Source organism: Chionomys nivalis, chromosome X, assembly GCF_950005125.1.
Source record: "Chionomys nivalis chromosome X, mChiNiv1.1, whole genome shotgun sequence".
NCBI classification, from domain to species: domain Eukaryota; kingdom Metazoa; phylum Chordata; class Mammalia; order Rodentia; family Cricetidae; genus Chionomys; species Chionomys nivalis.
This window is the reverse complement of record NC_080112.1, coordinates 3,064,773-3,088,620: the sequence shown is the minus strand read 5'-3', so window position 1 is coordinate 3,088,620 and position 23,848 is coordinate 3,064,773. Positions and strand designations below refer to the sequence as shown.

The 23,848-nt window shown below is 37.8% G+C and overlaps 1 protein-coding gene across 2 annotated transcripts in view; it reads right to left on the bottom strand.

Annotated features, from left to right (window-relative positions):
* Gabra3 (gamma-aminobutyric acid type A receptor subunit alpha3) overlaps positions 1–23,848 on the bottom strand; it is a 229,202-nt gene that overhangs the window by 133,818 nt on the left and 71,536 nt on the right. For both annotated transcript variants that reach the window (XM_057760166.1, XM_057760165.1), the window contains exon 3: positions 15,356–15,477. In XM_057760166.1, the coding sequence (XP_057616149.1) occupies positions 15,356–15,477 (122 nt within the window). The remainder of the gene's footprint in view (positions 1–15,355; positions 15,478–23,848) is intronic.

The following is a 23,848-nucleotide window of genomic DNA, read 5'->3' as shown; positions in this document are numbered from 1 at the left end:
ATAATCCTTCATAGCCTTTGCATCAGCTCCTACCTCCAGGCTCCACTCTTTTTGACTTCCTGTCCTTTAGTGATGGTCTGTGGAAGTGGAAGCCAAATAAACCTTTTCCTTCTCAACTTGCTTTTGGTCATGGTGCTTCATGATAGCAATAGTAACCATAACTAAGACGGGAGCTTAAGGATAATGTCTTTATATTTAAAAAGTTCACTCTGAGGTATGTCTTAAGTGATTTCTATTATATCTTTCTTTCATATTTCTAGAGATATTGGTGACCATATGGGGATTCTAAATTATTACCAGAGTATAGAAACATTGTTCTGGTTCTCTGAAAGTTTTATTCTGTAGTGTTGCTACCCCAAAAATGTTTTTCTCATGTGATGAATGTATAAATTGGTTTATTATAAGACAAGCACCTATTTTAGCCTATATAATAATGTGGTGCTAAATTTGGAAGTATTATTAAATTTGTTCAGTCTTAACTTTGAATATATTCCAGTTATCTAGATCTATGCCTTCTTTAACAATGGCTGATAGTGCTTTCCTATTCCTTGGTAATTAGTTCCCACAAAAGAAATGATCAAAAAAAAGAGTTATAGCAAGATGTTGCGTCACTAAAACATTGGTAATACTAGGTAAGTCTTTGATATTTTGGAAAAGAAGTATTTAGAGATAACTTGTTTGTAGAAAAAATTAGAAATTCTCATAAAAACTATTGGAAGACTAAGTTAAAAATGAATTTTTGTTCATGTTCTAAATGGAGAAAGACTAAGATATCTAAATATTGATGATGAGCCACAATTCAAGGGCATACGATTGCATGACAATATAGAAGATGGAGTGTGATGTCAAACCTATGTGATAAAACTCATGCAGTCCAACAAGCAGATGACTACTCATATCTTAGCTTGATGAGAGGAGTCCATTGGAGCTATTCTTGTTATGAGTGAGGATATGAGTAATATTATGTATAGCTTAACTTTTTATCTCTCCTTTATCTGGGATATCTTTCGTCAACCTTTCTCTGTATTAAACAATTACTTTTCTCTAACATCCACATTTTTTTCTCTTTGAAGTACCTCACTAGATAAAGCATTTGTCTTTGTTCTCAGAACCATTTCTCTTCTATTGCCACAATTACATTAGACATCTAATAGAAATATAACAGTTTTATGTGTTTCAGTTTTTATTGTGTCCACTACATTTAGCATCTCAACAGCAGGAATCATGTATTACTCATTTGTGTATAGTAAGAACCCAGCAAAAGAGATCAATAAATAATTGTTGGATTAAATAAAGAAATGACACTGTCAAGCTGTTCATTCTCCAGAATGATGTCTTCTTTCATCAATCACTACAGTCTTATCATTAATCTGGCTTAAAGCACTGTGATGCCTTTATAACCTATTTTGAATGTAACCCAAGCCTATCTTAAGACCTTTATATCGCATTCACTCAAGCCACTCTGAACCTCACTTCATTCCCACCTCACAGAGTCTATTTCCTTGCTCTTTGGAATGTGTCCAGACAGTTATCACCTCATATCTATTGTACATACTCTCCTGCCCATACTGGGAAACATCCTAAAGTTAGTCCAGTTCCAGGAGCAGAGTCAGCCCGCTTAAATTAGACAGCTCAATGTTCACTGCTTTCCTGCTACTAAGTGTGTTGGAGTTGAAACTCAAAGATTTTAAAAGAGAAACAGAAAATTGAGATTAACAAACCAAACACTGCTAGAACAAAGATGAGAGAAATGCTGACTCAGATGCCACTCTAAACTATTTGGTAGTAGTTTGTGACTATAGAGATGACACTCTTTTTAGATAACACATTGTGATGCAATCCACATAGTATAAATTACTCTATTCACTCCAGCCACATATAGTGTATTCACAATGTCATGTAAGTATCACCTCCATTTCTTTCCCAAATATTTCACCTTTCCAAAGTGAACCCCTATTTAGCACTAAGCAGTTTTCCCCATTACCCTTACACATTGAATAGCAATAATCAATGCATATTTTTCTCTTTGCATTAAATATCAATCTGATATTGTTAAGGTACCAAATACTTGACAGAATAAAAACTTGTTTTTACACAGGATCGCATCAGCTTCAGTAGAACACAATTTGAGAATGCTGTAGGAGAGGGATAATGATCAGGATTGTGAAATACCTGGAAACCAGATAATATAAAAAATACTTGAAGACACTGAAAATAGAATTTTCAGTACAAGAAAATGAATCAAGTACTTCATAATAATAACCAAATGCATGAAGAATGTTTTAAGGATGGTTATTAAAGTGGGAACATTGCCTTTCTTGCCAAATTTATTCACAATAAAGCTGAATAGCTAACTCTCAGAGATGATAAATAGGCAGTTATTGTTCTTCTATAATGAAAGTTACTTTAGAAAAGTTAAAAGTTCCTTCATGAGTTAATGTTCTGTGCCTCACTTATCAGCTGACTGATATTGTATACAGATTTATTAAATCTTTCAAGTGGAACTATCCTGTAACATTGATGTGGGATTCCCCTCTTATCCTATGAATATGTTTTATTACCATTGGTTAATGAATAAAGTTGTTTCAGCCAAAGGCTTAGCAGAGCAAAGCTGGGAGGGAAATCTGAACAGAGATATATATAGAGAGAGTAGGCAGAATCAAGGAGATGCCACATAACTGCCGAAGGAGACAGACACTCTGGTCTGTCTTATCAGTAAACCACAAGCCTCATGGCAAAATACAAAGTAATAGGAATGGGTTAATTTAATAAGTAAAGGTCAACAAGAAAACAGCTAATAGGTCAAGCAGTGTTTTAATTAATATAGATTCTGTGTGATTATTTTGGGTCAGGGCAGCTGGGAACAAGTAAGCAGCCTCCACCTATATAACATAACTAGGAGAGACATGAACTGAACATGTTTATTAAAATATCTCTTAAAAGTCCACTTCTAGGTGAAAGAAACTGCAAAGGTCATACTTAACTTTCAGACCAGATAGCTATTCCATACTAAGATCTCAGGTGTAACAAAACTATAATGGATTGGACACTTGGAAATTTTGAACTTTAGATTGATTGACAGATCATAAATTAAAGGGACAGAAAGAGATTGGCCAAAATTAAGATAGAAAACTCAAAAGACTTTCTATGGAATTTGGAAGAAAAAAAGCAGAGCTGCTTTGAAGATATACTCTAATTAAAGATTGTGTGACTCTGTATTTAAAACCTCTAAAAGAAAATGATCAAAAACACCAGTGATAGCCTTTGCTGGAGAGGATGTGGAGTAAGGGGAACACTCATCCATTGCTGGTGGGAATGCAAACTTGTGCAACCACTTTGGAAATCAGTGTGGCGGTTTCTTAGGAAATTTGGAATCAACCTACTCCAGGATCCAGCAATACCACTCTTGGGAATATACCCAGAGATGCTCTATCATACTACAAAAGTATTTGCTCAACTATGTTCATAGCAGCATTATTTGTAATAGCCAGAACCTGGAAACAACCTAGATGCCCCTTAATGAAAGAATGGATAAAGAAAGTGTGGAATACATACACATTAGAGTACTACTCAGCAATAAAAAAAAAAAAAAGACTTCTTGAATTTTGCATGCAAATGAATGGAAATAGAAAATGCATGCAAATGAATGGAAATAGAAAACACTATCCTGAATGAGGTAACCCAGAACCCAAAAGATAAATATGGTATGTACTCACTCATAAGTGGATTCTAGCCATAAATAAAGGATATTGAGCCTATAATCTGTGACCCTAGAGAAGCTAAATAAGAACGTGAACCCAAAGAAAGACATATAGTTACCCTCCTGGATATTGGAAGTAGACAAGATAGCCAGGCAAAAATTGGAAACTTGTGGGTGGGGGTGGTGTGGGGTTAAGGGGACATGGGGAGAAAAAAGTGAAAGGGGGGATGGGGAGAGCTTGGGGGAATGGGACGGTTGGTATGGAGGAAGGGTGGATATGGGAGCAGGGAAGTATATATCTTAATTGAGGGAACCAATTTAGGGTTGGCAAGAGACTTGACTCTAGAGGTGTCCCCAGGTGTTCATGGAGATGTCCCCAGCTAGATCCTTGGGCAGCTGAGGAGAGGGAGCCTGAAATGGCCCTATCCTATAGCCATGCTGATGAATATCTTGCATATCACTATAGAACCTTCATCTGGCAATGGATGAAGCTAGAGACAGAGACTCACATTGGAGCACTGGACTGAGCTCCCAAGGTCCAAATGAGCAGCAGAAGGAGGGAGGACATGAGCAAGGAAGTCAGGACCGGGAAGGGTGCATCCACCCACTGAGACGGTGGGGCTGATCTAATGGGAGCTCACCAAAGCAAGCTGTACTGGGACTGATGGAGCATGTGATCAAACCAGACTCTCTGAATGTGACTGACAAGGAGGGCTGACTAAGAAGTCAAGGACAATGGCACTGGGTTTTGATCCTACTGCAGATACTGGCTTTGTGGGAGCCTAGTCTGTTTGGATGCTCACCTTCCTAGACCTGGATGGAGGGGGAGAACCTTGGACTTCCCACAGGGCAGGGAACCCTGACTGCTCTTTGAACTGGAGAGGGCGGGGGAGGGGGAGGGAGGAAGGGGAGGGAAATAGGAAGAGGGGAGGAGGTAAAAATTTTTAAGTAAAAATAAAAATTAAAAAAAAGAAAAGGATAAACTAATACAAATTTCTAAATGTCCCAAAAATGAAAACAATACATTAATATCACAAAAAAATAATCAAGACTTTCAAAACTGATAACACTGAAATATTATTGAAAGAAGTGAAAAAACAAAACAGATGTAGGAATATTGCATATCAATGAACTTTAGAAAGATACAAAGAAAATTTTCCAGTATGACCTATATACTCAAAGAAATGTCAATCACTGTAGAAGGTTTTTCAGGATATTATTATAAGTTGTTTCTAAAATTTATCTAGAAGTGCAAAGGGCTATTAATAGCTAAACAACTCTGAAAATATGAAAAAACTGAAGGACTTATATCACCACAAATTAACCCTACCATCAGCCGGGCGGTGGTGGCGCACGCCTTTAATCCCAGCACTTGGGAGGCAGAGGCAGGCGGATCTCTGTGAGTTCGAGACCAGCCTGGTCTACAAGAGCTAGTTCCAGGACAGGCTCCAAAACCACAGAGAAACCCTGTCTCGAAAAAACCAAAAAAAAAAAAAAAATTAACCCTACCATACATTGTAGAATTATTTATCATGAAAAGGAAGGTTAACTTAAGCATTTGAAAGCAACTAACAAGAAAAGGTATATAAATTACACATAAAAAGGTATTTGAAAAACTATACCACTCACATTAAAATATTTTAAGGATAAGAGTAGAGAAGAAGATGTTGCTGGGCGGTGCTGGCGTACAGTTTAAATCCCAACACTCAGAGGCAGAGGCAGGTGGGTCTCTGAGTTCAAGATCAGCCTGGTCTACAAAGCAAGTCATAAAACAGCTAGCCTAAACAGAGAAACCTTGTCTCACCAAAATAATTGTGGAAATTACCTTGATGTGATGCATGATATATTCTAGAATTAGAGCTGAGGTACAGACGTGTTGGGCTATTCTAAACATGGTTTAATGATTTAGCATTTTAAATCATCTCTCAGCAGTCCAGTTTTTAGATTAATTGTCCTAGCAGATGTTGAGATACCCAAGAAGTCAACTGAGGGATGAGAGAAAAATCATTCCCTTTTTTGATTTTTATTGAGCTATACATTTTTCTCTGCTCCCCTCTCTGCCTCTTCCCTCCCCACTTCAACCCTCCCCCAAGGTCCCCTTGCTCCCAATTTACTCAGGAAATCATGTCTTTTTCTACTTCCCATGTAGACTGGTCTATGTATGAAAAATCATTCCTTAAAAAGCATAATAGAAGACAGACATAGGGGTGCATGCCTGTGATCCTAGAACTCAGGGCAGAGGCAGGTGGATCTCAGTGAGTGCAAAGCCAGCCTGGTCTACAGACGAGCTCCAGGACAGCCAGGGCTATTACACCCAGCTGTTACAAAGGGCTGTTGGTCTAAGCAAAACAAAACAAAACAATAACAACAAAAAGCATTAACAAATGATTTGGGGGGGGGTAAAGGGAAAGAAGATTTAAGATGTTATGAAATTGAAAAACTGAAACTAGTAAAAACCTTCACTGAATACCATAGTAAAGGTAGAAGACCAGAAGTTCTTTCCACAAGAATAGCAACTAGACAATGGAATCTCATCTAATTTGCTTACTTCTCTACTATTTACCATTGTATATAAAATCTAGGCAGTAGTGATGAAACAAGAAAACAAAAATCCAAGCACAGGAAGCATGGAAATTGCTTTTTCACAAGACATAATTATCTATATGTATAATCTGATGAGATCTATGAAAAACTACTCAAATTTGACTTCTGGTGCAAGAGCACTAGTGACTCTCCAAAGCTACTGCCAGGGAAATGCATATTTATTTTTAAATACCACTTGAAGTTTCTGGAAATGGTCCTAATGGCATACAGAAAATGAGAAAAAAAATATGTGTTAAAGAAAATCTACTAAAATTTAGAGAGGAAAGCAAGAACCCATAATGCTTAAAACCAGAGCTATTCCTGCCTACTCTCCTCCTAGCTCAGCGAGACAAAGACCATTCCAGACTTGTAGTGACAGGAACTGTCTGGCTCCATGTTTCATTTCGCAGGCTATTTTCCACACTAGAACAGGATGGCAGCATTTCTCACACTAGCCAGTGCTACCTCTTGCTGAAATTGAAACTGGCTTGGAGATGAGTGTCCCCTTTGTCTTCCCAGCCTTCACCCATGGGATAGAGACTCCAGTACACATATAAATCTGTAGCTCCAAATGGCTTTTATTCTGGCCCAAACCCATAAGCTGATAACATCTGGCCTACTTCTAACACTGCTAAAATCAAGACCTCATAACTAGAATAATGAAGATGCCTCTCAGACAATAATGTGCTACTGTTTAACACTCAGCTGTGGAAAAGGCTTCAATAATGTTCTCAGGACCAAGAACAGAAAATATTAAATTGCTCCCCCAAAAGAATTTACTTACCTTGCACTAAAGTATGGAAAATTTTAAGTATATTCACAAAACACTGAAGATCTTGCTGAAAGACAACGTGACAGAAATGAAAAAGTTTCTAGGAAATTAGGCTACACTCTAGACCAGCTAGAGAAACCAGGAAAAGGAAATATTGTAGCCAGAACATGTACTTGCATGAGAAGGCCAAAAGTCAACATCAAATGTCTTTCTAAGTGAACCCCACACTTGCCAATTCATCCAGGGTGTCTCTTGTCTCTGCCCCATCAGTACTGGGAGTACATAACTTCATTGTATGTCCGGATTTATATGTGGGTTCTAAAGGATCAAACTTAGTTCCTCATGCTAGTACAGCAAGCACTTTACCAGTTGAGTTATCTTCCCGGACCCTCAACAATTTTTGAAAAGTATTTTCTTAGTTAAGTACTGTCATCAGGGGAGAGGAGAAGCTGTTGGCCTGCGAAAAGGGTAACTGGTGAAATCTGTATTAAACAAGTTTGTTGTAATATTCTAACATATGCCTTTAATTCTTAACATTACATTATTTGTTTAGTCTTTTGCTCCTAGCAATGATACTTACAGTTAAGATTAAGTGATGAAGGAGTGTATTTTGTCCAAATTAGGTGTTGCATAATTCATTGAATAAAGAAAATACCTTTTTAACCAATCAGATTATTATATTCAATACTAGTGGTGAGTTTTGCCTAACAATCACCACCAATCCTAGGAGTTCAGCAATATAATGTCAGTGGGAAATGTTTTCCTTAAATATCATACAAATCTTGGAATACTTGGATCCTTCATGTAAGTGTTGTGAATGCCTCACATCAAAGAAATTTCAGTGGGAGCAAGGACCCAATAAGACCAGTGAAGTTAAAATTTTCAAGAACAGCTAATTAAATTTTTTTTAAAAGCAGTGAACTGAACTCATAGAAACATCCAGGTTTCTAATTTGGTCTCTCCAGGGGACACTGTATTATAATTTCCAGAAACTAGTTTCAAGAAGGTTTTCTTTTTAATATTATAAAGAAGATTCATTTTAGGAGCCAGGGAATAATATGTCTCGAAGGAATCCCAATTGTTTCTCCAATTCCCTAGCAAACACTTTCAATAAGGGATCTGTTTGCCACAGAGATAACTCAGAGTCACAGACGCACTCTAATTCTTCTTCCAGATGGATTCAGCTTTGTAAAATACCCTCATTAAAAAGCTGCAAAGAGAAACTTCAGATTAGACTAGCAGAGTGATGTTCTTTTGTAGACACCAAAACATAATAACTCATGGAGTCTAGAAGAAAGCACTACTTAAAAGATTGGCCAAGCATGATGACACGTATCTTTAATCCTAGCACACAGGAAGAAAAAGTAGGCAGATCCCTATGAGTTCAAGGCCAGTCTGGACTACATAGTGAGTTCCACGGCTGGTAGAGACACATAGTGACATCTTGTCTGAAAATCAAAGATCCTGATGGATACAAAAAATGGGTTTGATTAAATTTACCATATCTAATTTTAAAAACTGTGGAAAATGAGCATAGTATGAAATGAATTCAACATAATAAAGTCTGTATTAAAACAAAAAAGCCTGCTTTCACCATGATGCTGAATTATGGGAAACAGAAAGCTTCCTCCTTAATATCTGGAATAAGCTAAAGATTGCTACTTCTATCAATTTTATTTAATATACTACTGAAAGTCTTTGACAGAGCAATTAGGAAAGAAAAAGAAATGAGGGACAACCAGTTGGAAATGAGAAATTCAAATTGTCACAGCTTGTGACATGTTCTTATATGAAGAAAAAGCAAAAATGCAACTATAGTCAGCATGACAGCAAAAGCATTGCTATAAGCCAATAGTGGCTTACAAGTGACTGAACAAGTAATAGAGAAATTCCATTTTTTAACAGCTACAAAATTCAGATGCCTATAAATAGATTAAACCAAAGAGGCAAAGAATTACTACAGTGAAAAACTACAAAAAAAAATAATGGAAGAAATTGAAAAGAACACAAAAGTAGAAGTAATCCAATTTTCATAGATTGAAAGAATCACATACACCCAAAATCTTCTGCAAGGTGAATGCATACTTTATGAAAATATCAACTACATGTTGGAAAGAACTACAATAACCCTAAAATCCATTTGATGCTCATAACATCCTGGGAAGTACGTAAGCAATTCCATGTAAAATGAACAAAGCAAGAAGTATTGTACTACCAAACTCTAAAGTATACTACAAAGCTATGGTATCAAAACAGCATAAAACCACTGCAAAACAACAACAAACAAAACAAAAAACATGCACTGACATAAAATAAACACAGACAGAAGACAAAGTGTTGTACTAAACACATGCAAGTATAGCCAAATGATTTGACATACAAGTGCTGTGAATCAGTAGGGAAGTATATATCTTAATTAAGGGAGCCATTTGAGGGTTGGCAAGAGACTTGACTCTAGAGGTGTCCTCAGGTGTCCATGGAGATGTCCCCAGCTAGATCCTTGGGCAGCTGAGGAGAGGGAGCCTGAAATGGCCCTATCCTATAGCCATACTGATGAATATCTTGCATATCACCATAAAACCTTCATCTGGCGATGGATGGAGATAGAGACAGAGACCCACACTGGAGCACTGGACTGAGTTCCCAAGGTCCAAATGAGGAGCAGAAGGAGGGAGGACATGAGCAAGGAAGTCAGGACCGCGAAGGGTGCATCCACCCACTGAGACGGTGGGGCTGATCTATTGGGAGCTCATCAAGGCCAGCTGGACTGGGACTGATGGAGCATGTGATCAAACCGGACTCTCTGAACGTGGTGAACAATGAGGGCTGACTGAGAAGCCAAGGACAATGGCACTGAGTTTTGATTCTACTGCATGTACTGGCTTTGTGGGAGCCTAGTCTGTTTGGATGCTCACCTTCCTAGACCTGGATGGAGGGGGGAGGACCTTGGACTTCCCACAGGGCAGGGAACCCTGGCTGTTCTTTGGACTGGAGAGGGCGGGGGAGGGGGAGGGAAATGGGAGGAGGTGGAAATTTTCAATAAAAATAAAAAAAATTCTATTGTAAAAAAAAAGTGCTGTGAATCCACACTGGAACAAAGGCAGTATTTTCAATAAATGGTGCTGGGAAAATTAGATACCAGGAATGAAATTGGATCAATAATTATCAGTAGTTATAAAATACAACTCAAAGTCCTTAAGAAGTTAAGGACTTCCAAGACTTGAAGGTACAAAATTACTAGGAAAATTCCAATGTAAACATTTATAGGACATAGAAAGAGGCAGGATAGAGAAAAGGAGAAAATCTTTGGTACATATACCTCTAAAGGAACCTAATACCCAGAATACACAAATAATCGAAACAATTGAAACACCAAAATACTCCCAAATCACCCAATTATAATGAATCAACAGTGCCCCAACTAGGCATGGCAAGCTAACAAATAAGGAGTGTAGTGGGAGCTGCGGTGGACTGCGTTCCAGCCGCCCCGGCTCCCGGCTCCCAGCTCCCGCATGGCTTCCCGCCACCTAGATAGCTTATGCCCCGAAATAACAACACAAAAGCTGTATTCTTTTAAACACTGTCTGGCCCATTTCTATTTATGTGTGTAGCACCTTGAGGTGTGCTTACCAGGAAGATTCTAGCCTACGTTCATCCTGGGTCGGAGCTTCATCGCATCTGCTCTGGAGAGAAGAGCATGGCGTCTGTCTCTCAGAGGAGCTGCCCTGCATCTGAGCTCACTTCCTCTTTCTCCCAGCATTCTGTTCTGTTTACTCCACCCACCTATGTTCTAACCTATGAGGGCTAAGGCAGTTTCTTTATTTAACCAACAGACGGTCTCATTCTGAGATTCCAGGAGGCAAATTCATCATATCAGACTGAGGTCGAGGTATGAGCCAGTGTACGGCTGTTTTGGTTTTCAGATATTCAAGTTGAACTCCAATTTCTGACCCTGAGTTTTTATTACTTGTGCTTCAGTCTTGGAACTAGGGGGAGATTTGTCAAGAAAACACTTGCCAACACTTGCCTCCCAAGCATGAGGGCCTGAATTCAAGCCCCACGATTCAGGTAAAAATTGTTGTACAGTTGGGGTGAGCTTGTAATTTCTATGCTGGGAAGACAGAGACAGTTCCCTGGGTCTTGCTGATCAGTCATTCTAGTCTAATTAGTGAGCTGCAGGCCAGCAAAAGATGTATGATATTCCTGAGGATTGTCATCTGGTATACAGAGAGAGAGAGAAAGAGAGAGAGGAATATGTGTGTTTTATATTTTTATTTTAGGATGTATCCTAGGTTGGTTTCAAGCTTTCTATGTATCTTAAAGTAGTCCCAAAGTTACATTGTACCCCAAGGTGGTCTTGAGCTCACTATCCTCTTGTATCAGCTTCCTGAGTGCTGGAATTATAAGCACAAAATAAATCATCAGATCAACATTCTTTTCATTTTATAAACCAGAATATTATCTGTCTTGGTAAATATTACCAGGAAACTTGCAACGGCTATCATTCTGTTGTTGCTGATTAGAAGGGCAATTAAGTCAAATTGGTTGTTAATATGTGAACATTTTCTGGGGCTTATATTTATTTTCTGTGTTTTGTTGGAGAAAACAGTGTGGAAATTTGAATTGTAGTTCTTTCTCCTTTCTTTTTTAGTTTTTCTTCATTTATCCCCAAGCTCGGATATTGGCTCATGAGTCTTTTACTTTATCGTATTTCTTGATGAATGAACCCCTTTAGCATTATGAAATATCTCCTTTACTCACATCAGTGTTCTCTGTTCTTTACTTCTATTTCTGATACTAAAATAATATGTCCAGTCTTCTTTTGATTTGTGTTAAAATAGTACATCTTGTCACATCATTTTAATTTTAATCTACTGATACTTTTTAACTTTAAAATGCTTTTCTCTTAGCTAGAAAGATTGTTTTGCTTTTTGTTAAATTATTATTTATTATTATTTATTTTGATGTATGAGGACTGCATCAATATCATTCCCACTCCTCCATCCCCACCTCTACCTTCTTTCCCATCTGAAACATGACCTCTTCCACCTTGACTCTGTCTGACTTTCAGTGTTAGTGTTTTCCATGTGTGTTAGCTATCTGTTACTTTAACAAATACGTGCAATTAACCAATATTAAGCTTGTCACACAGATTTGGAGGTTTCAGTCTATGATGATTTGGTCAAACTTTGGCTTTGGGTTTGTGACAAAATATTTCTTTTTAAGGTTTTCTCTGTCACCGGACATTAGCCATTGTTAAGTCTTCTTTATTGGCTATTACATTTTTTCTTATAAACACAGATACTCTTGACATTTGTTATGGTATCAATGTTAAGTAATGTGGAAACAGTTTGACCTTTTTTATTCTTTTGAAGCTTAACTTTAAGCTTTGGCATGTATGATTATATCAGCTTTTAGTCTTAGAATATCAATGAGTCTCACTGAGACTCTATCCTTCAGAAAAATCCTACCTCATATTTCATGGAGTAAAAACCTTTTCTGCTATGGTTAGTAGAAACATAACTTACTCTCAGCACTGTTGTTCCACCATGTTTTTAAGCTGGCTTTCATCTGACATGGAAAACGGACAGTGAGTCCTCTGCAGATTTCCGGGCCTCCCTCTAGTTCGGTCTCACTATTTCTCTTACTCTTTTTCTCCTTCCCTGCCTTCCTCACTTTCTCATGCTGCTTCATTGTGTCCTCAGTAGTAAGGATTAACTCCCCTAAAGAGAGGAGACTAGTATCCTCAGTTTCTCCTGTCTTTCCACTTTGTCATGTCATTATTAGGGTTGCTAGGCAGTCAGCAGCTACAGTTGGGAAGTTCACTTTGTTTCCTGCGTTTTAATGATCGCTGTCACATGCTACCTTTTTTCAGTTTCTGAAGAACATTACTCGGTGTGTTTGTTCACTTCCCAATCACTGTGTAAGATGAGAAAATAAATCTGGTCCCTATATTTTCAATTTAGCCAGAGTAAATGTCTCATCTCATAATTTTGACATTTACTTTCAACATGCAGTTATATATTTTGTGAGTGGAAGCACACATTATACAGTATGTGTTTGAAGGTCAGGGGACAATTCTGTGATTTAAGTTATCTCCTTCCACCATGCAGCTTCTTCTTCCTTTTCATACTACCTTCTCTTTTCAACAAGTCCAAATGAACAAAAGTAGTAGTTCCCCTCTGATGTTTGTTCCTGAATGACATAAACCTATAGCATAACTAATAAAAACTCAGACATATTAGGGTTTAACCTGAAGATCAGAAAAGCAAAGCCATAAGATAGCTCTTACCTCTAAGAAATCCTCAGACTGAAAGAGCAATCCTGCCTCCAGGAATCTCTGAATGAGACTGTATCTGAGAGCCATCTCCTCCCATATTATCTTCCTCTCTAGTGCTGGGATTAAAGGTGTGCACCACTACCACCTAGTTTCTATGGTAGACTAGTGTGGCTACTGGGATTAAAGGTGTGTGCTACCACTGCCTGGTCTGTAAGAATGAACAGTGTGGTTGTTTTGTTCTCTGATCTTCAGGAAAGCTTTATTTATTAAAATACAAATGAAATATTACTACATAAACCATAACTATAAGGTATTCTGTTCTTCCCCCAATGCCCTACTTCTCTAACTCTATAAACTATTTGTCAGTAATTTTGTTCTTTCCCATAATCACTCATCCAGAATAAATACAATTAATGTATGATAGGTCTCTTTTTCTAGTACGGTCCTATACCAATGCATTATTTGTATCACATAACTATCATAAAGACTTATCCTAAAAACAACAAAAACCCTGCAAATATATTTTTAATTTATATAATAAATGTATATTTTAATGGAAGAGGTATAAAAAAATCCAAAAATTGTTTGAATATTCAATGAAAGTTTGAGTAAATATAACAATGAAAACTACTATGCTAAGCTGGGATTAGTATTATCAATATAAATGTACTACACATAAAAATCTACATTGATATAGACATATATATATACAGCTATGTACTTATGTGTATACAAGTATTTATAACTAGTGTTGATGCACATATGTGTGGATGCACACATGTATGTCTACCATTTTCTAAGTTCTGTTCACAGAAACAGAAGCAATGATGCTGCTATAGCAAGAAGAACCTAGCACTCAGAATTTAGATTCTAAATATAACTCCTTACAAAGTATCTATTTCAGAAAAGTGATTGATTGGTAGGCTGATTGAGGCAATACACACGATAAGTCTAAAATGAATCATTCATGACTTCTACTAAGCAATTGTTCAAAACATGGAATAAACATATCAAAATAACACAGAAGCCAAACTGAAATGATTAGAGTCAGCAAATATGGCAAATTGGGAGAAAAATTTGTCACCAAAATGAATAGTATTGTTTTCGAATGTATCAAGTAAGATAAGAAAATTCATACAGGTTATTGGCTAATTAACTAAAGGGAATACATATGATGCCTTTTAATAACACCCTCTTAAAATATATAGGAATAATGGATTTGTAGCCATCACTGTCACTATTTATGCAAAGTAATTAATAGTTGTTAAAACTATTGGATGCAAGTTGGAAGAAGAGCGGAATAGTCTCAATATTAACACTTCTCCATATGTTACCTATTAAGTATAAGATGAAACATGGTGATTCTAGGGTGCATAACCTGGTAGACATTAACATTTAAAAATTGAAAACACACACACACACACGGTGGCTCCTTCTTGAATAATTCCCCAAGAAAGATTCAATTAGCTCTTGTGCTTTTATTTCCAGAAAATGAATAAAGAACACCTTAGCAGCACCATAAAGAAGTAACTATCAGATTATAGGTTAAAAGGTCACCATGATTTTAAAGCCTGGAATGGATCCAAATCAAGGGAGATTGCTATAAGGAACATTTAGTTATAATTAGAAAATTTGAATATGGAACACTAATTAGAAATGGTATTAGGTTAAGTTGTATGTGTATTGTTTATAAAATAATTCCTTTGCTCTATGGAATTATATAATGAAGTATTTAACAATAAAAGGGCATAATATAAATGACTATCAAATTGGGAATAATTAAACACGTACACCTGCATATTTGCCATTCAACATAGCCCATAGTATAATGTATTTGTCTCATTTAATGAAATCCTACAAAATTGGATATGAGGTCACTTGCTGAAGTGAAGGATTAGAATGAAATTCTAATGCTCAGAGGGAAGAAACTGTACACTAAGTCCCTTGGTCAACAGAAGGCACCTTATTATTCTTTTAAGGGGCAATATCTTAGCAGAGTGCTTTTAAAAGAATAACTGACCTCCAAGTCCAGGTCGCAGCCGGTTATCATAGCCATCCAGAAGTCGATCCAAGATTCTGGTGAAAATAGTGATGTTATCAGTGCTGTCGTCAGGAATATCTGGAGCATGCTTGGGAGAGAGTCTGTGATGAGAAATAAGAGTTCTTAATAGGCAACAATTACATGACTAACCATATGAATTCTGGAAGATTTTCTAAGAAGATAAGGCAAATTTAATAGCTGTACATCTTGACCCATAGAGCAAGCAATTTCTATTTGTTACAAAAATTGCTTGTGTGGGAAGAGAACAGAACTTAGTACTTGCTCCCTTCCTTCTACATTTGCATGAATTTTGCCAGATACATGTTCCAGCCTCATCTCAGCAGCAGACAAACAAACTGAAATCCTGGACACAGTGTTACTGAGAACAATACCTGGAACGCATCTGATTGCTTCAACTAAAGAAAGAAAATGTTATTATTGAGAACTTAACCTCCAGCCTAGTCCAGAGAGGCGCAAGATCACAAAAGAACAGAGTCAGATAAAACTTTGACCTACTCTCAGGCCCTCCCTTATGGAGACAGCAATCAAAGCCAGTAGTAGTTTAGAGAATGCAGAGTATCTCTTCTCTGTTATTTTATACGTGCAGAAACAAGCTGAGAGAAGAAATCGAATTTACTCATATCCATCACTAACAGAGGCAGAGATAGGACAACAATCAAAAACTCTTTGATTTTCTATTCCATCCTACTTCTTTTGATTTGGATGCCTTCTGAAAGCCCTTCTGAGTACCATGTGCTTTTCTAAACAGAAATCATGCCCAGATACTATGATAGATGTTGTTACTCTCTACAAGAGGAGCTTGGTGTTATTAGACAGACAAGGATTTTGTTTTGTTTGTTTGTTGTTACAGTTGTTTTTAATCACTAAATAATATTCTATTGTGCAAATGTACCACATTTTTATTATTCATTCTTCAGATTAGGCTTTCCCTAATATTTGGCTATTGTAAATAGAGAAGAAATAAACATGGATGAGCAGTATGTATCTTTATAATATGAAATGGAGTCCTTTGGATATACATCCAAGATTAGTTTAGTTGGATCATATGTGCTCTACTGCTAGCTTTGTGAGGAACCTTCATAGCAATTTCCATATTATTTCCATAGTGGTTTCTCCAATTTTCACACCCACAGACAGTGAATAAGTGTTCCTCTTTGCCCATATTCATGCAAGTATCTGCTTTCATTTCAGTTTTCTGAAATTGGCCATGCTGACTGGGATAAGATGAAATCACAAAGTGTTTTTAACTTGCATTTTTGTGATAACTAAGAATACTAGTTTTTTAAAATTTTATTTATTTGTATTTCATCTTTTGAGAACTCTCTGTTTAGTTTTATAACATATTTTTAACTGGGTTTTTTTTCTTAATGCATCTTGTAACCCTCAGCAGAGAATCTTCTATTTTCCGTAGATAGCTATTAATACAGAGACATACAACTACGCAGTGTACAGAGAATAAAAGATTGTAGAATGCCTATCCCTAATTGGGACAACTATACAACATCCTCTCCTCCCAAGGCTCCAAGATCATTGTAGAAGAGGGTGCTGAAGGATTATAAGAGTTAAAGGTAGGGGATAACCAGGAAACTGTTATCTGAACTCACAGGATGCACACCTGTGAAAGCTCAAGACAGACCAAATCCTAGCATGTAGACAGAAGGTTAGTTAGCAAGGAATTCTACCCCTGTACAAGGAGCTATTGGCAGTTAAGAGAGGGAGAGTCAATTTTCTTTAAGAATGAGACCCCTGATAGGTCGATGATGCTCAAGTAGAAGACCACATATTCAGGAATAAATGAGCAGCATAGATTGGATTCAATGTTTGTAAAAATAAAAAAAAAGGAAGAAGGAGCACAAAAGATTAGATGTGTACAGAAATGAAGAATGGATCTGGGAAGAGCTGGAATAGGGAGTGAGTATAATCAAGATACATTTCCCAAGGTTCTCAGCAAACTAAATATTTTTTTTAAAAAAAACTCAGTGTTAAATACAGCCTCAAAATATTCTTAGAAATTTCTCAACAATTGGTAAAATGTCAATGCCAAATACAAGTCAAAATGTTTTTAATTTCTCTATGATTTTTATACTTGATTAGTGATATATTTTTCTCTTGAATAGATAAGCAACTGCTGGTTTGTAGTAGAATGTTAAATAGAACCTTCTTTTCAATAATTGAAGTAGAACAAGGTGTTGTAGCTTTTGCTTATCCAAAGGTACCTTAGACAAATAGCCATGGTACATCATGATAATTAATGACCTTAGAAGTCACCTAATTCTTTTCCTTTTACTTGGAAAACATCTCAGACATTAGTACCAATGAAAGAAAAACTGTACAAAGACATATGTGTATTAAATTGATGGAATGTATCCCATAGTCATGATTATTATTCTTCATATCTATCACTGTTGGTTAGATCAAGTAAGATAAAGATCATTTTCTATAAAGAATAAGATTAGGCTGCCAACACACCATCTGTAGGTCAAACAAATTTAATAATTTATTAGTCTCAAAAACATATTGTTAGCGTTTTCAGAGGATTAGAATCAAGTAAAGTGTCAGTTCTGTCACCGCCACTGGATATAAATGGCTTATTTCTGTTTTTTAAATGTAGGGTCTCACAAAGACTGAAGAGGCAACCATGGAGCCTCTACCAGGCCCTCTGCATACTTGCTGTGGTTCTTTGGTGGGTAGGTTTTGTTGGGTTCCTGACAATGGAAGTAGGAGTGTCTCTGACTCTTTTGCCTATTTGTGGAACCCAAGTCCTCACACTGGGTTGCCTTGTCCTGCCTTGATATAAGGTTATATGGCCCTATTCTTATTAAATCCTCTTATGCTGTGTTTGGTTCACATCTCTGGGAGGTCTGCTCTTTTCTAAAGAGAAATGGAAGAGCAGTGGGTTTGGGGGAGAAGGAAGGTGGGGGTTAGGAGGAGAAAAAAAGGAGAGGTTGAAGTCAGGATGAATTGTATGAGAGAAGAATAAATAAAAGAATAAAATATTTATTTTGAGAATTTCATGAATGGATGCTGCAAGTAAGAACTGTTTCTTAGTTTCTACCTCAAAACTTCTCATAATAAAATGAGAAGCCTTTAAAAGTGGTGTACTTTTACCTATGAGGAAAAGTTCATGGACCATGTACAGATTAAATACTGGATGCCAGTACCACCAGTATCAGTTCAGCCTCATCAAGGATCACAGTGTGTTTACCTTCAGGGAAAGCAAAAGGAGCACAGCTGCAGAGCTGCTGAGGCAGTTCACACAACAACCCAAAGAGAAAAGAAGAGCACTTCAATAAAAGAATGGGAATGTCCCTAATTCTGCATGGCTCCTAGAAAAAAAAATAGACTTCTTTACAATTCTAGAATACTGCTCTTAAAGCTTCCATACATCTCAAAGACTAACCAAATAGAAACCCTGTTCCTTAATCTGACATTCATAGCTTTCTATTATATGTTCCAAATATATGTTTACAGTTGTAAATTTCACTACTTGGATCACAAATTATAGGCAAATAAATAAATTTATTTATTTCATTTCTCAGGGTTCTCAAGGCATTCATTCTCCAAGAGAAGTCTTTCCCATACGTGTGAAATAAAACTAAAGATTCAACCCTACAGCATTATTTGTAATAGCCAGAACCTGGAAACAACCTAGATGCCCCTCAATGGAAGAATAGATAAAGTGTAGAATATATACGCATTAGAGTACTACTCAGTGGTAAAAAAACAATGACATCTTGAATTTTGCAGGTAAATGGATGGAAATAGAAAGCACTATCCTGAGTGAGGTAACCCAGACCTAAAAAGATAAATATAGTGTGTACTCATTAGTGGATTCTAGCCATAAATAAAGGACATTGAGCCTATAAAGCCTAGAGAAGCTAAATAAGAAGGTAAACCCAAAGAAAAACATGTAGTTATCCTCCTGGATATTAGAAGTAGACAAGATTGCCAGGCAAAAATTGAGAGCTTGGGGGTGGGGGTGGGGTGGGGATATGGGGAGATGGGAAGAGAGAAGTGAGAAGGGGAGGATGGGGAGAGCTTGAGGGAATGGGACAGTTGGGATGGAGGAGGAGTGGATATGGGAGCAGGGAAGTAGATATCTTAATTAAGAGAGCCATTTGAGGGTTGGCAAAAGACTGGACTTTAGAGGGGTTCCCAGGTGTCCAGGGAGATGTCCCCAGCTTGTTCCTTGGGCAGCAGAGGAGAGGGTGCCTGAATTGGCCCTATCCTATAGCCATACTGATGAATATCTTGCATATCACCATAGAACCTTCATCTGGCGATGGGTGGAGATAGAGACAGAGACCCACATTGGAGCACTGGACTGAACTCCCAAGGTCCAAATGAGGAGCAGAAGGAGGGAGAACATGAGCAAGGAAGTCAGGACCGTGAGGGGTGCGCCCACCCACTGAGACAGTGGGGCTGATCTAATGGGAACTCACCAAGGCCAGTTGGACTGAGAATGATGGAAGATGTGATCAAACCGGACTCTCTGAACGTGGCTGACAAGGAGGGCTGACTGAGAAGCCAAGGACAATGGCACTGGGTTTTGATTCTACTGCATGTACTGGCTTTGTGGGAGCCTAGTCTGTTTGGATGCTCACCTTCCTAGACCTGGATGGAGGGGGGAGGACCTTGGACTTCTCACAGGGCAGGGAACCCTGACTGTCCTTTGGACTGGAGAGGGAGGGAGAGAGGGAATGGGGGGAGGGGAGGGAAATGGGAGGAGGGGAGGTGAAAATTTTTAATAATAATAATAAATTTAAAAAGAATATTGGTTATATATTATTCAAACAGTAATCAGAAACATCTGAAATCTGATTGCACACATTGCACTATCTTTACAAAAGGTATTTGATAAAGAAAGAATGGGTTTTGGCTAGAATATGTCTATATAACCTATTATGGTTCAGATATAAACGGTCCTCCCAAATGCTCATATTTTGAAGTTTTTGTCCTCAGCTGTTGGTCATATTGAGAAGTGATTTTACAGTGGGGGGGGTCTAATTTTCTCAGGTGAATCAATAGTTTATGTCATGTATTATTAGGAATTGGGAAATAGTGGAAGAAATAGGTGAGAAGAGTATGTCCTTGAAAGTTGTGTGTGTGTGTGTGTGTGTCTGTATTCTCTCTCTTTCTGTGTCTTTCTCCAATTCCATCTCTCTCATCTTTGTCTATCTGCCTCTCTCTCTCTACCTCCTTATCTCTATGTCTATGTGTGTGTCCCACCTTTCTTTTTTCCTAGAAGCTGTGAAATAAGTGTTTTTTTTCCATCACCGCCTGCTGCTGTGATGCTCTGATTCACTATTTGCAGGTCCAGAAGCAATGGACTCAAGTGACCACAGACTGAAATATCTGAAACTCTGAGCCAAAATCAATCATTCTGCTCTTGTTTCCTTTGGAATTTTTTCCTAGAGGAAAAAAGTGACACACGATCTATCTCAAGAAGATAGCTGTTCTTTTCGGGAATAGCTGACACAGACTGGTAAACTAGAAAACTCTCAGCTTGAGATACACCCATCCAACACGTGCCCCAGCTGTTCACATTAACTTGTTTTTCCAAGTTTATTTAAAATAAAGACCAACTCCTTCATGCTTTCTTAGGCACTTCAAAGAAACTGCTGTATAAAATCACAAAGTCTGACAAAAATCAATACAAGTTATTCATTATTAAAGCAGTTTCATGAGTCAGCTTCAAAGAAAATAAACAAGAATTCAGCGCAAAAATATGACTCCTCATATGAATCTACTGTTATAATTTGGGTTCACTTTCATTTAAATTACTTTTCTTTGCATTAGTTTGAAATACACATAGAAAACTGGTCTACTTTTTCTCCTTGCTTTTGAACTCTAGAAACATGGGGATTTGAACTGAATCTCAATTTGTGCTTTAGGATTCTGAAAAGGCCCAACTGGTATCTCCAGTACTGATGTGGGAGTGATTTCTTTCTAATCTGTTGCTTTCATTGGTTAATTAATAAAGAAACTGCCTAGGCCCATTTGATAGGCCAGCCCTTAGGTGGGTGGAATAAACAGAACAGAATGCTTGGAGAAAGAAGCCAAGTCAGGCAGACACCATGATTCTCCCAATCCAGACAGACGCAGGTTAAGATCTTTCCTGGTAAGCCAGCTCGTGGTGCTACATAGAATATTAGAAATGGGTTAGATCAATATGTAAGAGCTAGCCAATAAGAGGCTGGAACTAATGGGCCAGGCAGTGTTTAAAAAAATACAATTTGTGTGTAATTATTTTGGGGCATAAGCTAGTCGTGTAGGAGCCGAGTGCGGCGGGAAGTGGCCCGCCGCTCCACATGGCAAAAAAGCGGCCTGCCGCTCCACACTAGACAGTACTGAGAAGTAGTCAGAAGAGGCCAATTCCCTTGGAAAACTTAACCACACTATGTTAGAGATGATGAAACAGTAAAGTGACAGACCATGGATACATGATTCCACAAAGGAACATAGGCAGACACTGATCAACTTCAAATGACTCGCAATTCAAAGTTTTCAAGGAAGTCAGAGTTTACTTACTTTAAAACATTGCCATGGGGGGTATATAATTTTCCAAGTCAGCTTCTCATATTCTGAACTATTGTAACAATACTAATATATGAGACAACGTTCTGATAAGAAGACTTTCATAAACCAATCTATAAACAATTTATAATACAGTTTCTGTAGAGAGAAAAATAATATAAAATAGGAAAGCTACAGTGTTTGAAGCGTTTTCTAGCCAACTACTATTTGCTCCTTAACTGATAGCCACAACTCTGATTAAAGCAATAAGCTGGACACTAGCCCAAAGCTTCTCAGTCCAATCTAGTGGCTAAAATCCTCACACTAGAGATTTCTGAGTCATTGCCTTATCCAAATGACCAGATGTGACATCACCAAAACTGACATTATACTATAAGAAGTCAAGGCATCATCTAAGGAGTTTGCCTGATCATTTCCTCCCATATCCTGCATCACAAATTTTTTGTCCTGCATCACAAATGCTACATTTCCATTTTAAAATGGAAAATGATCAAATGGTATTTCCTAGTTCTCCAGGTGATAGAAGAAAACTGCAGGCTATCCAGTCATGTGGCTAAGACAATATGTAGTCAAGTTTGAAAGACTACTAAATATCAGCTTATTTTTATTGTGAAAAACAGTACACTGTAAGTGACTGATAGAACAGGGACCATTACTAGGTTCTGTGGGTTTCATTCTGTAACTCTTTGGCTATGTCAACTTTGACAAATCACTTAACCGCTGTCTCCATATTTTATCTGCAAAATGGGCTAACAAAATCATCAAACTAATCACCCTGGAAAGGAAAATTAGATGAAATCTCTTGGATAAACTAGGGATGAGGGAACATGGTAAAGGGGAGGGGAGGGGAGATGAGAACATGAGGGAAAGGGATGGTCGAGCGGAGAGAGGGATAGAGTGAGAGAGTAATGAAAGAGATATTTTTTTTTTAATTTTTTACTCAGAAGATCGTGTCTTTTTCTACTTTTCATGTAGATTAGATCCATGTGTGTCTCCCTTGGGGTCCTCATTATTGTCTAGGTTCTATAAAGAGAGCTACTACAGGGTTAGGAAGAAATCTGGCATAGGGAAATGCCCACGTTTCCACAAGGATGACCCCAGCTAAGTCTCCTATCAATAATGGAGAAGGTGCCAGAATTGGCTTTCCCCTATAATCAGATTGGTAAATATCCTATCATCATAGAGCCTTTATCCAGTAACTGAAAGAATCAGATGCTGAGATCCACAACCAAACAACAGGCTGAGCTCTGGGAATCCAGTCGAAGAAAGGTAGGAGGAAATATATGAACAAGGGAGGTCAAGACCATGAGGGAGAAATCTACAGAGACAGCTGAACCAAGCTTGTGGAAACTCATGGACTCTACACTGACAGCTATGGAGTCTCCATGGGATCATATGTGGGAGACAGTGGTGAAGTTTGAACTAACTGTGAGGCCCCTGGCAGTAGGATCAGGATCTATCCCTGGTGCAGGAGCTAGCTTGTTGGAACCTGTTCCCTATGGTGGGATGTCATGCTCAGCCTTAATGCAGGGGTGAGTAATTTGGTCCTGCCCAACTTGTGCCAGACTTTGCTGACTCCCCCATGAGGGTCTTTACCGTTGGGAAGAGTAGATGGTGTGGTGTAGGAGGTACTTCTGTTTATGTGTTGTTTTCATTGGTTAATCAATAATGAAATTGCTTATCCTGATAAGGCAGAACTTAGGTAAGTGGGGAAGACAGAACTGAATTCTGGGAGAAAGAAAGCAGAGTGAGAGAGCCGACATGGAGTCGCCAGGTCAGACATGCTAAATCTTTCCCAGTAAGCCACAACCTCGTGGTGAACACAGAAAATAGAAATGGGTTAAATCAAGATGTGAGAGTTAGCCAATAAGAGGCTAGAGATGATGACCAGACAGTGTTTAAATGAATACAGTT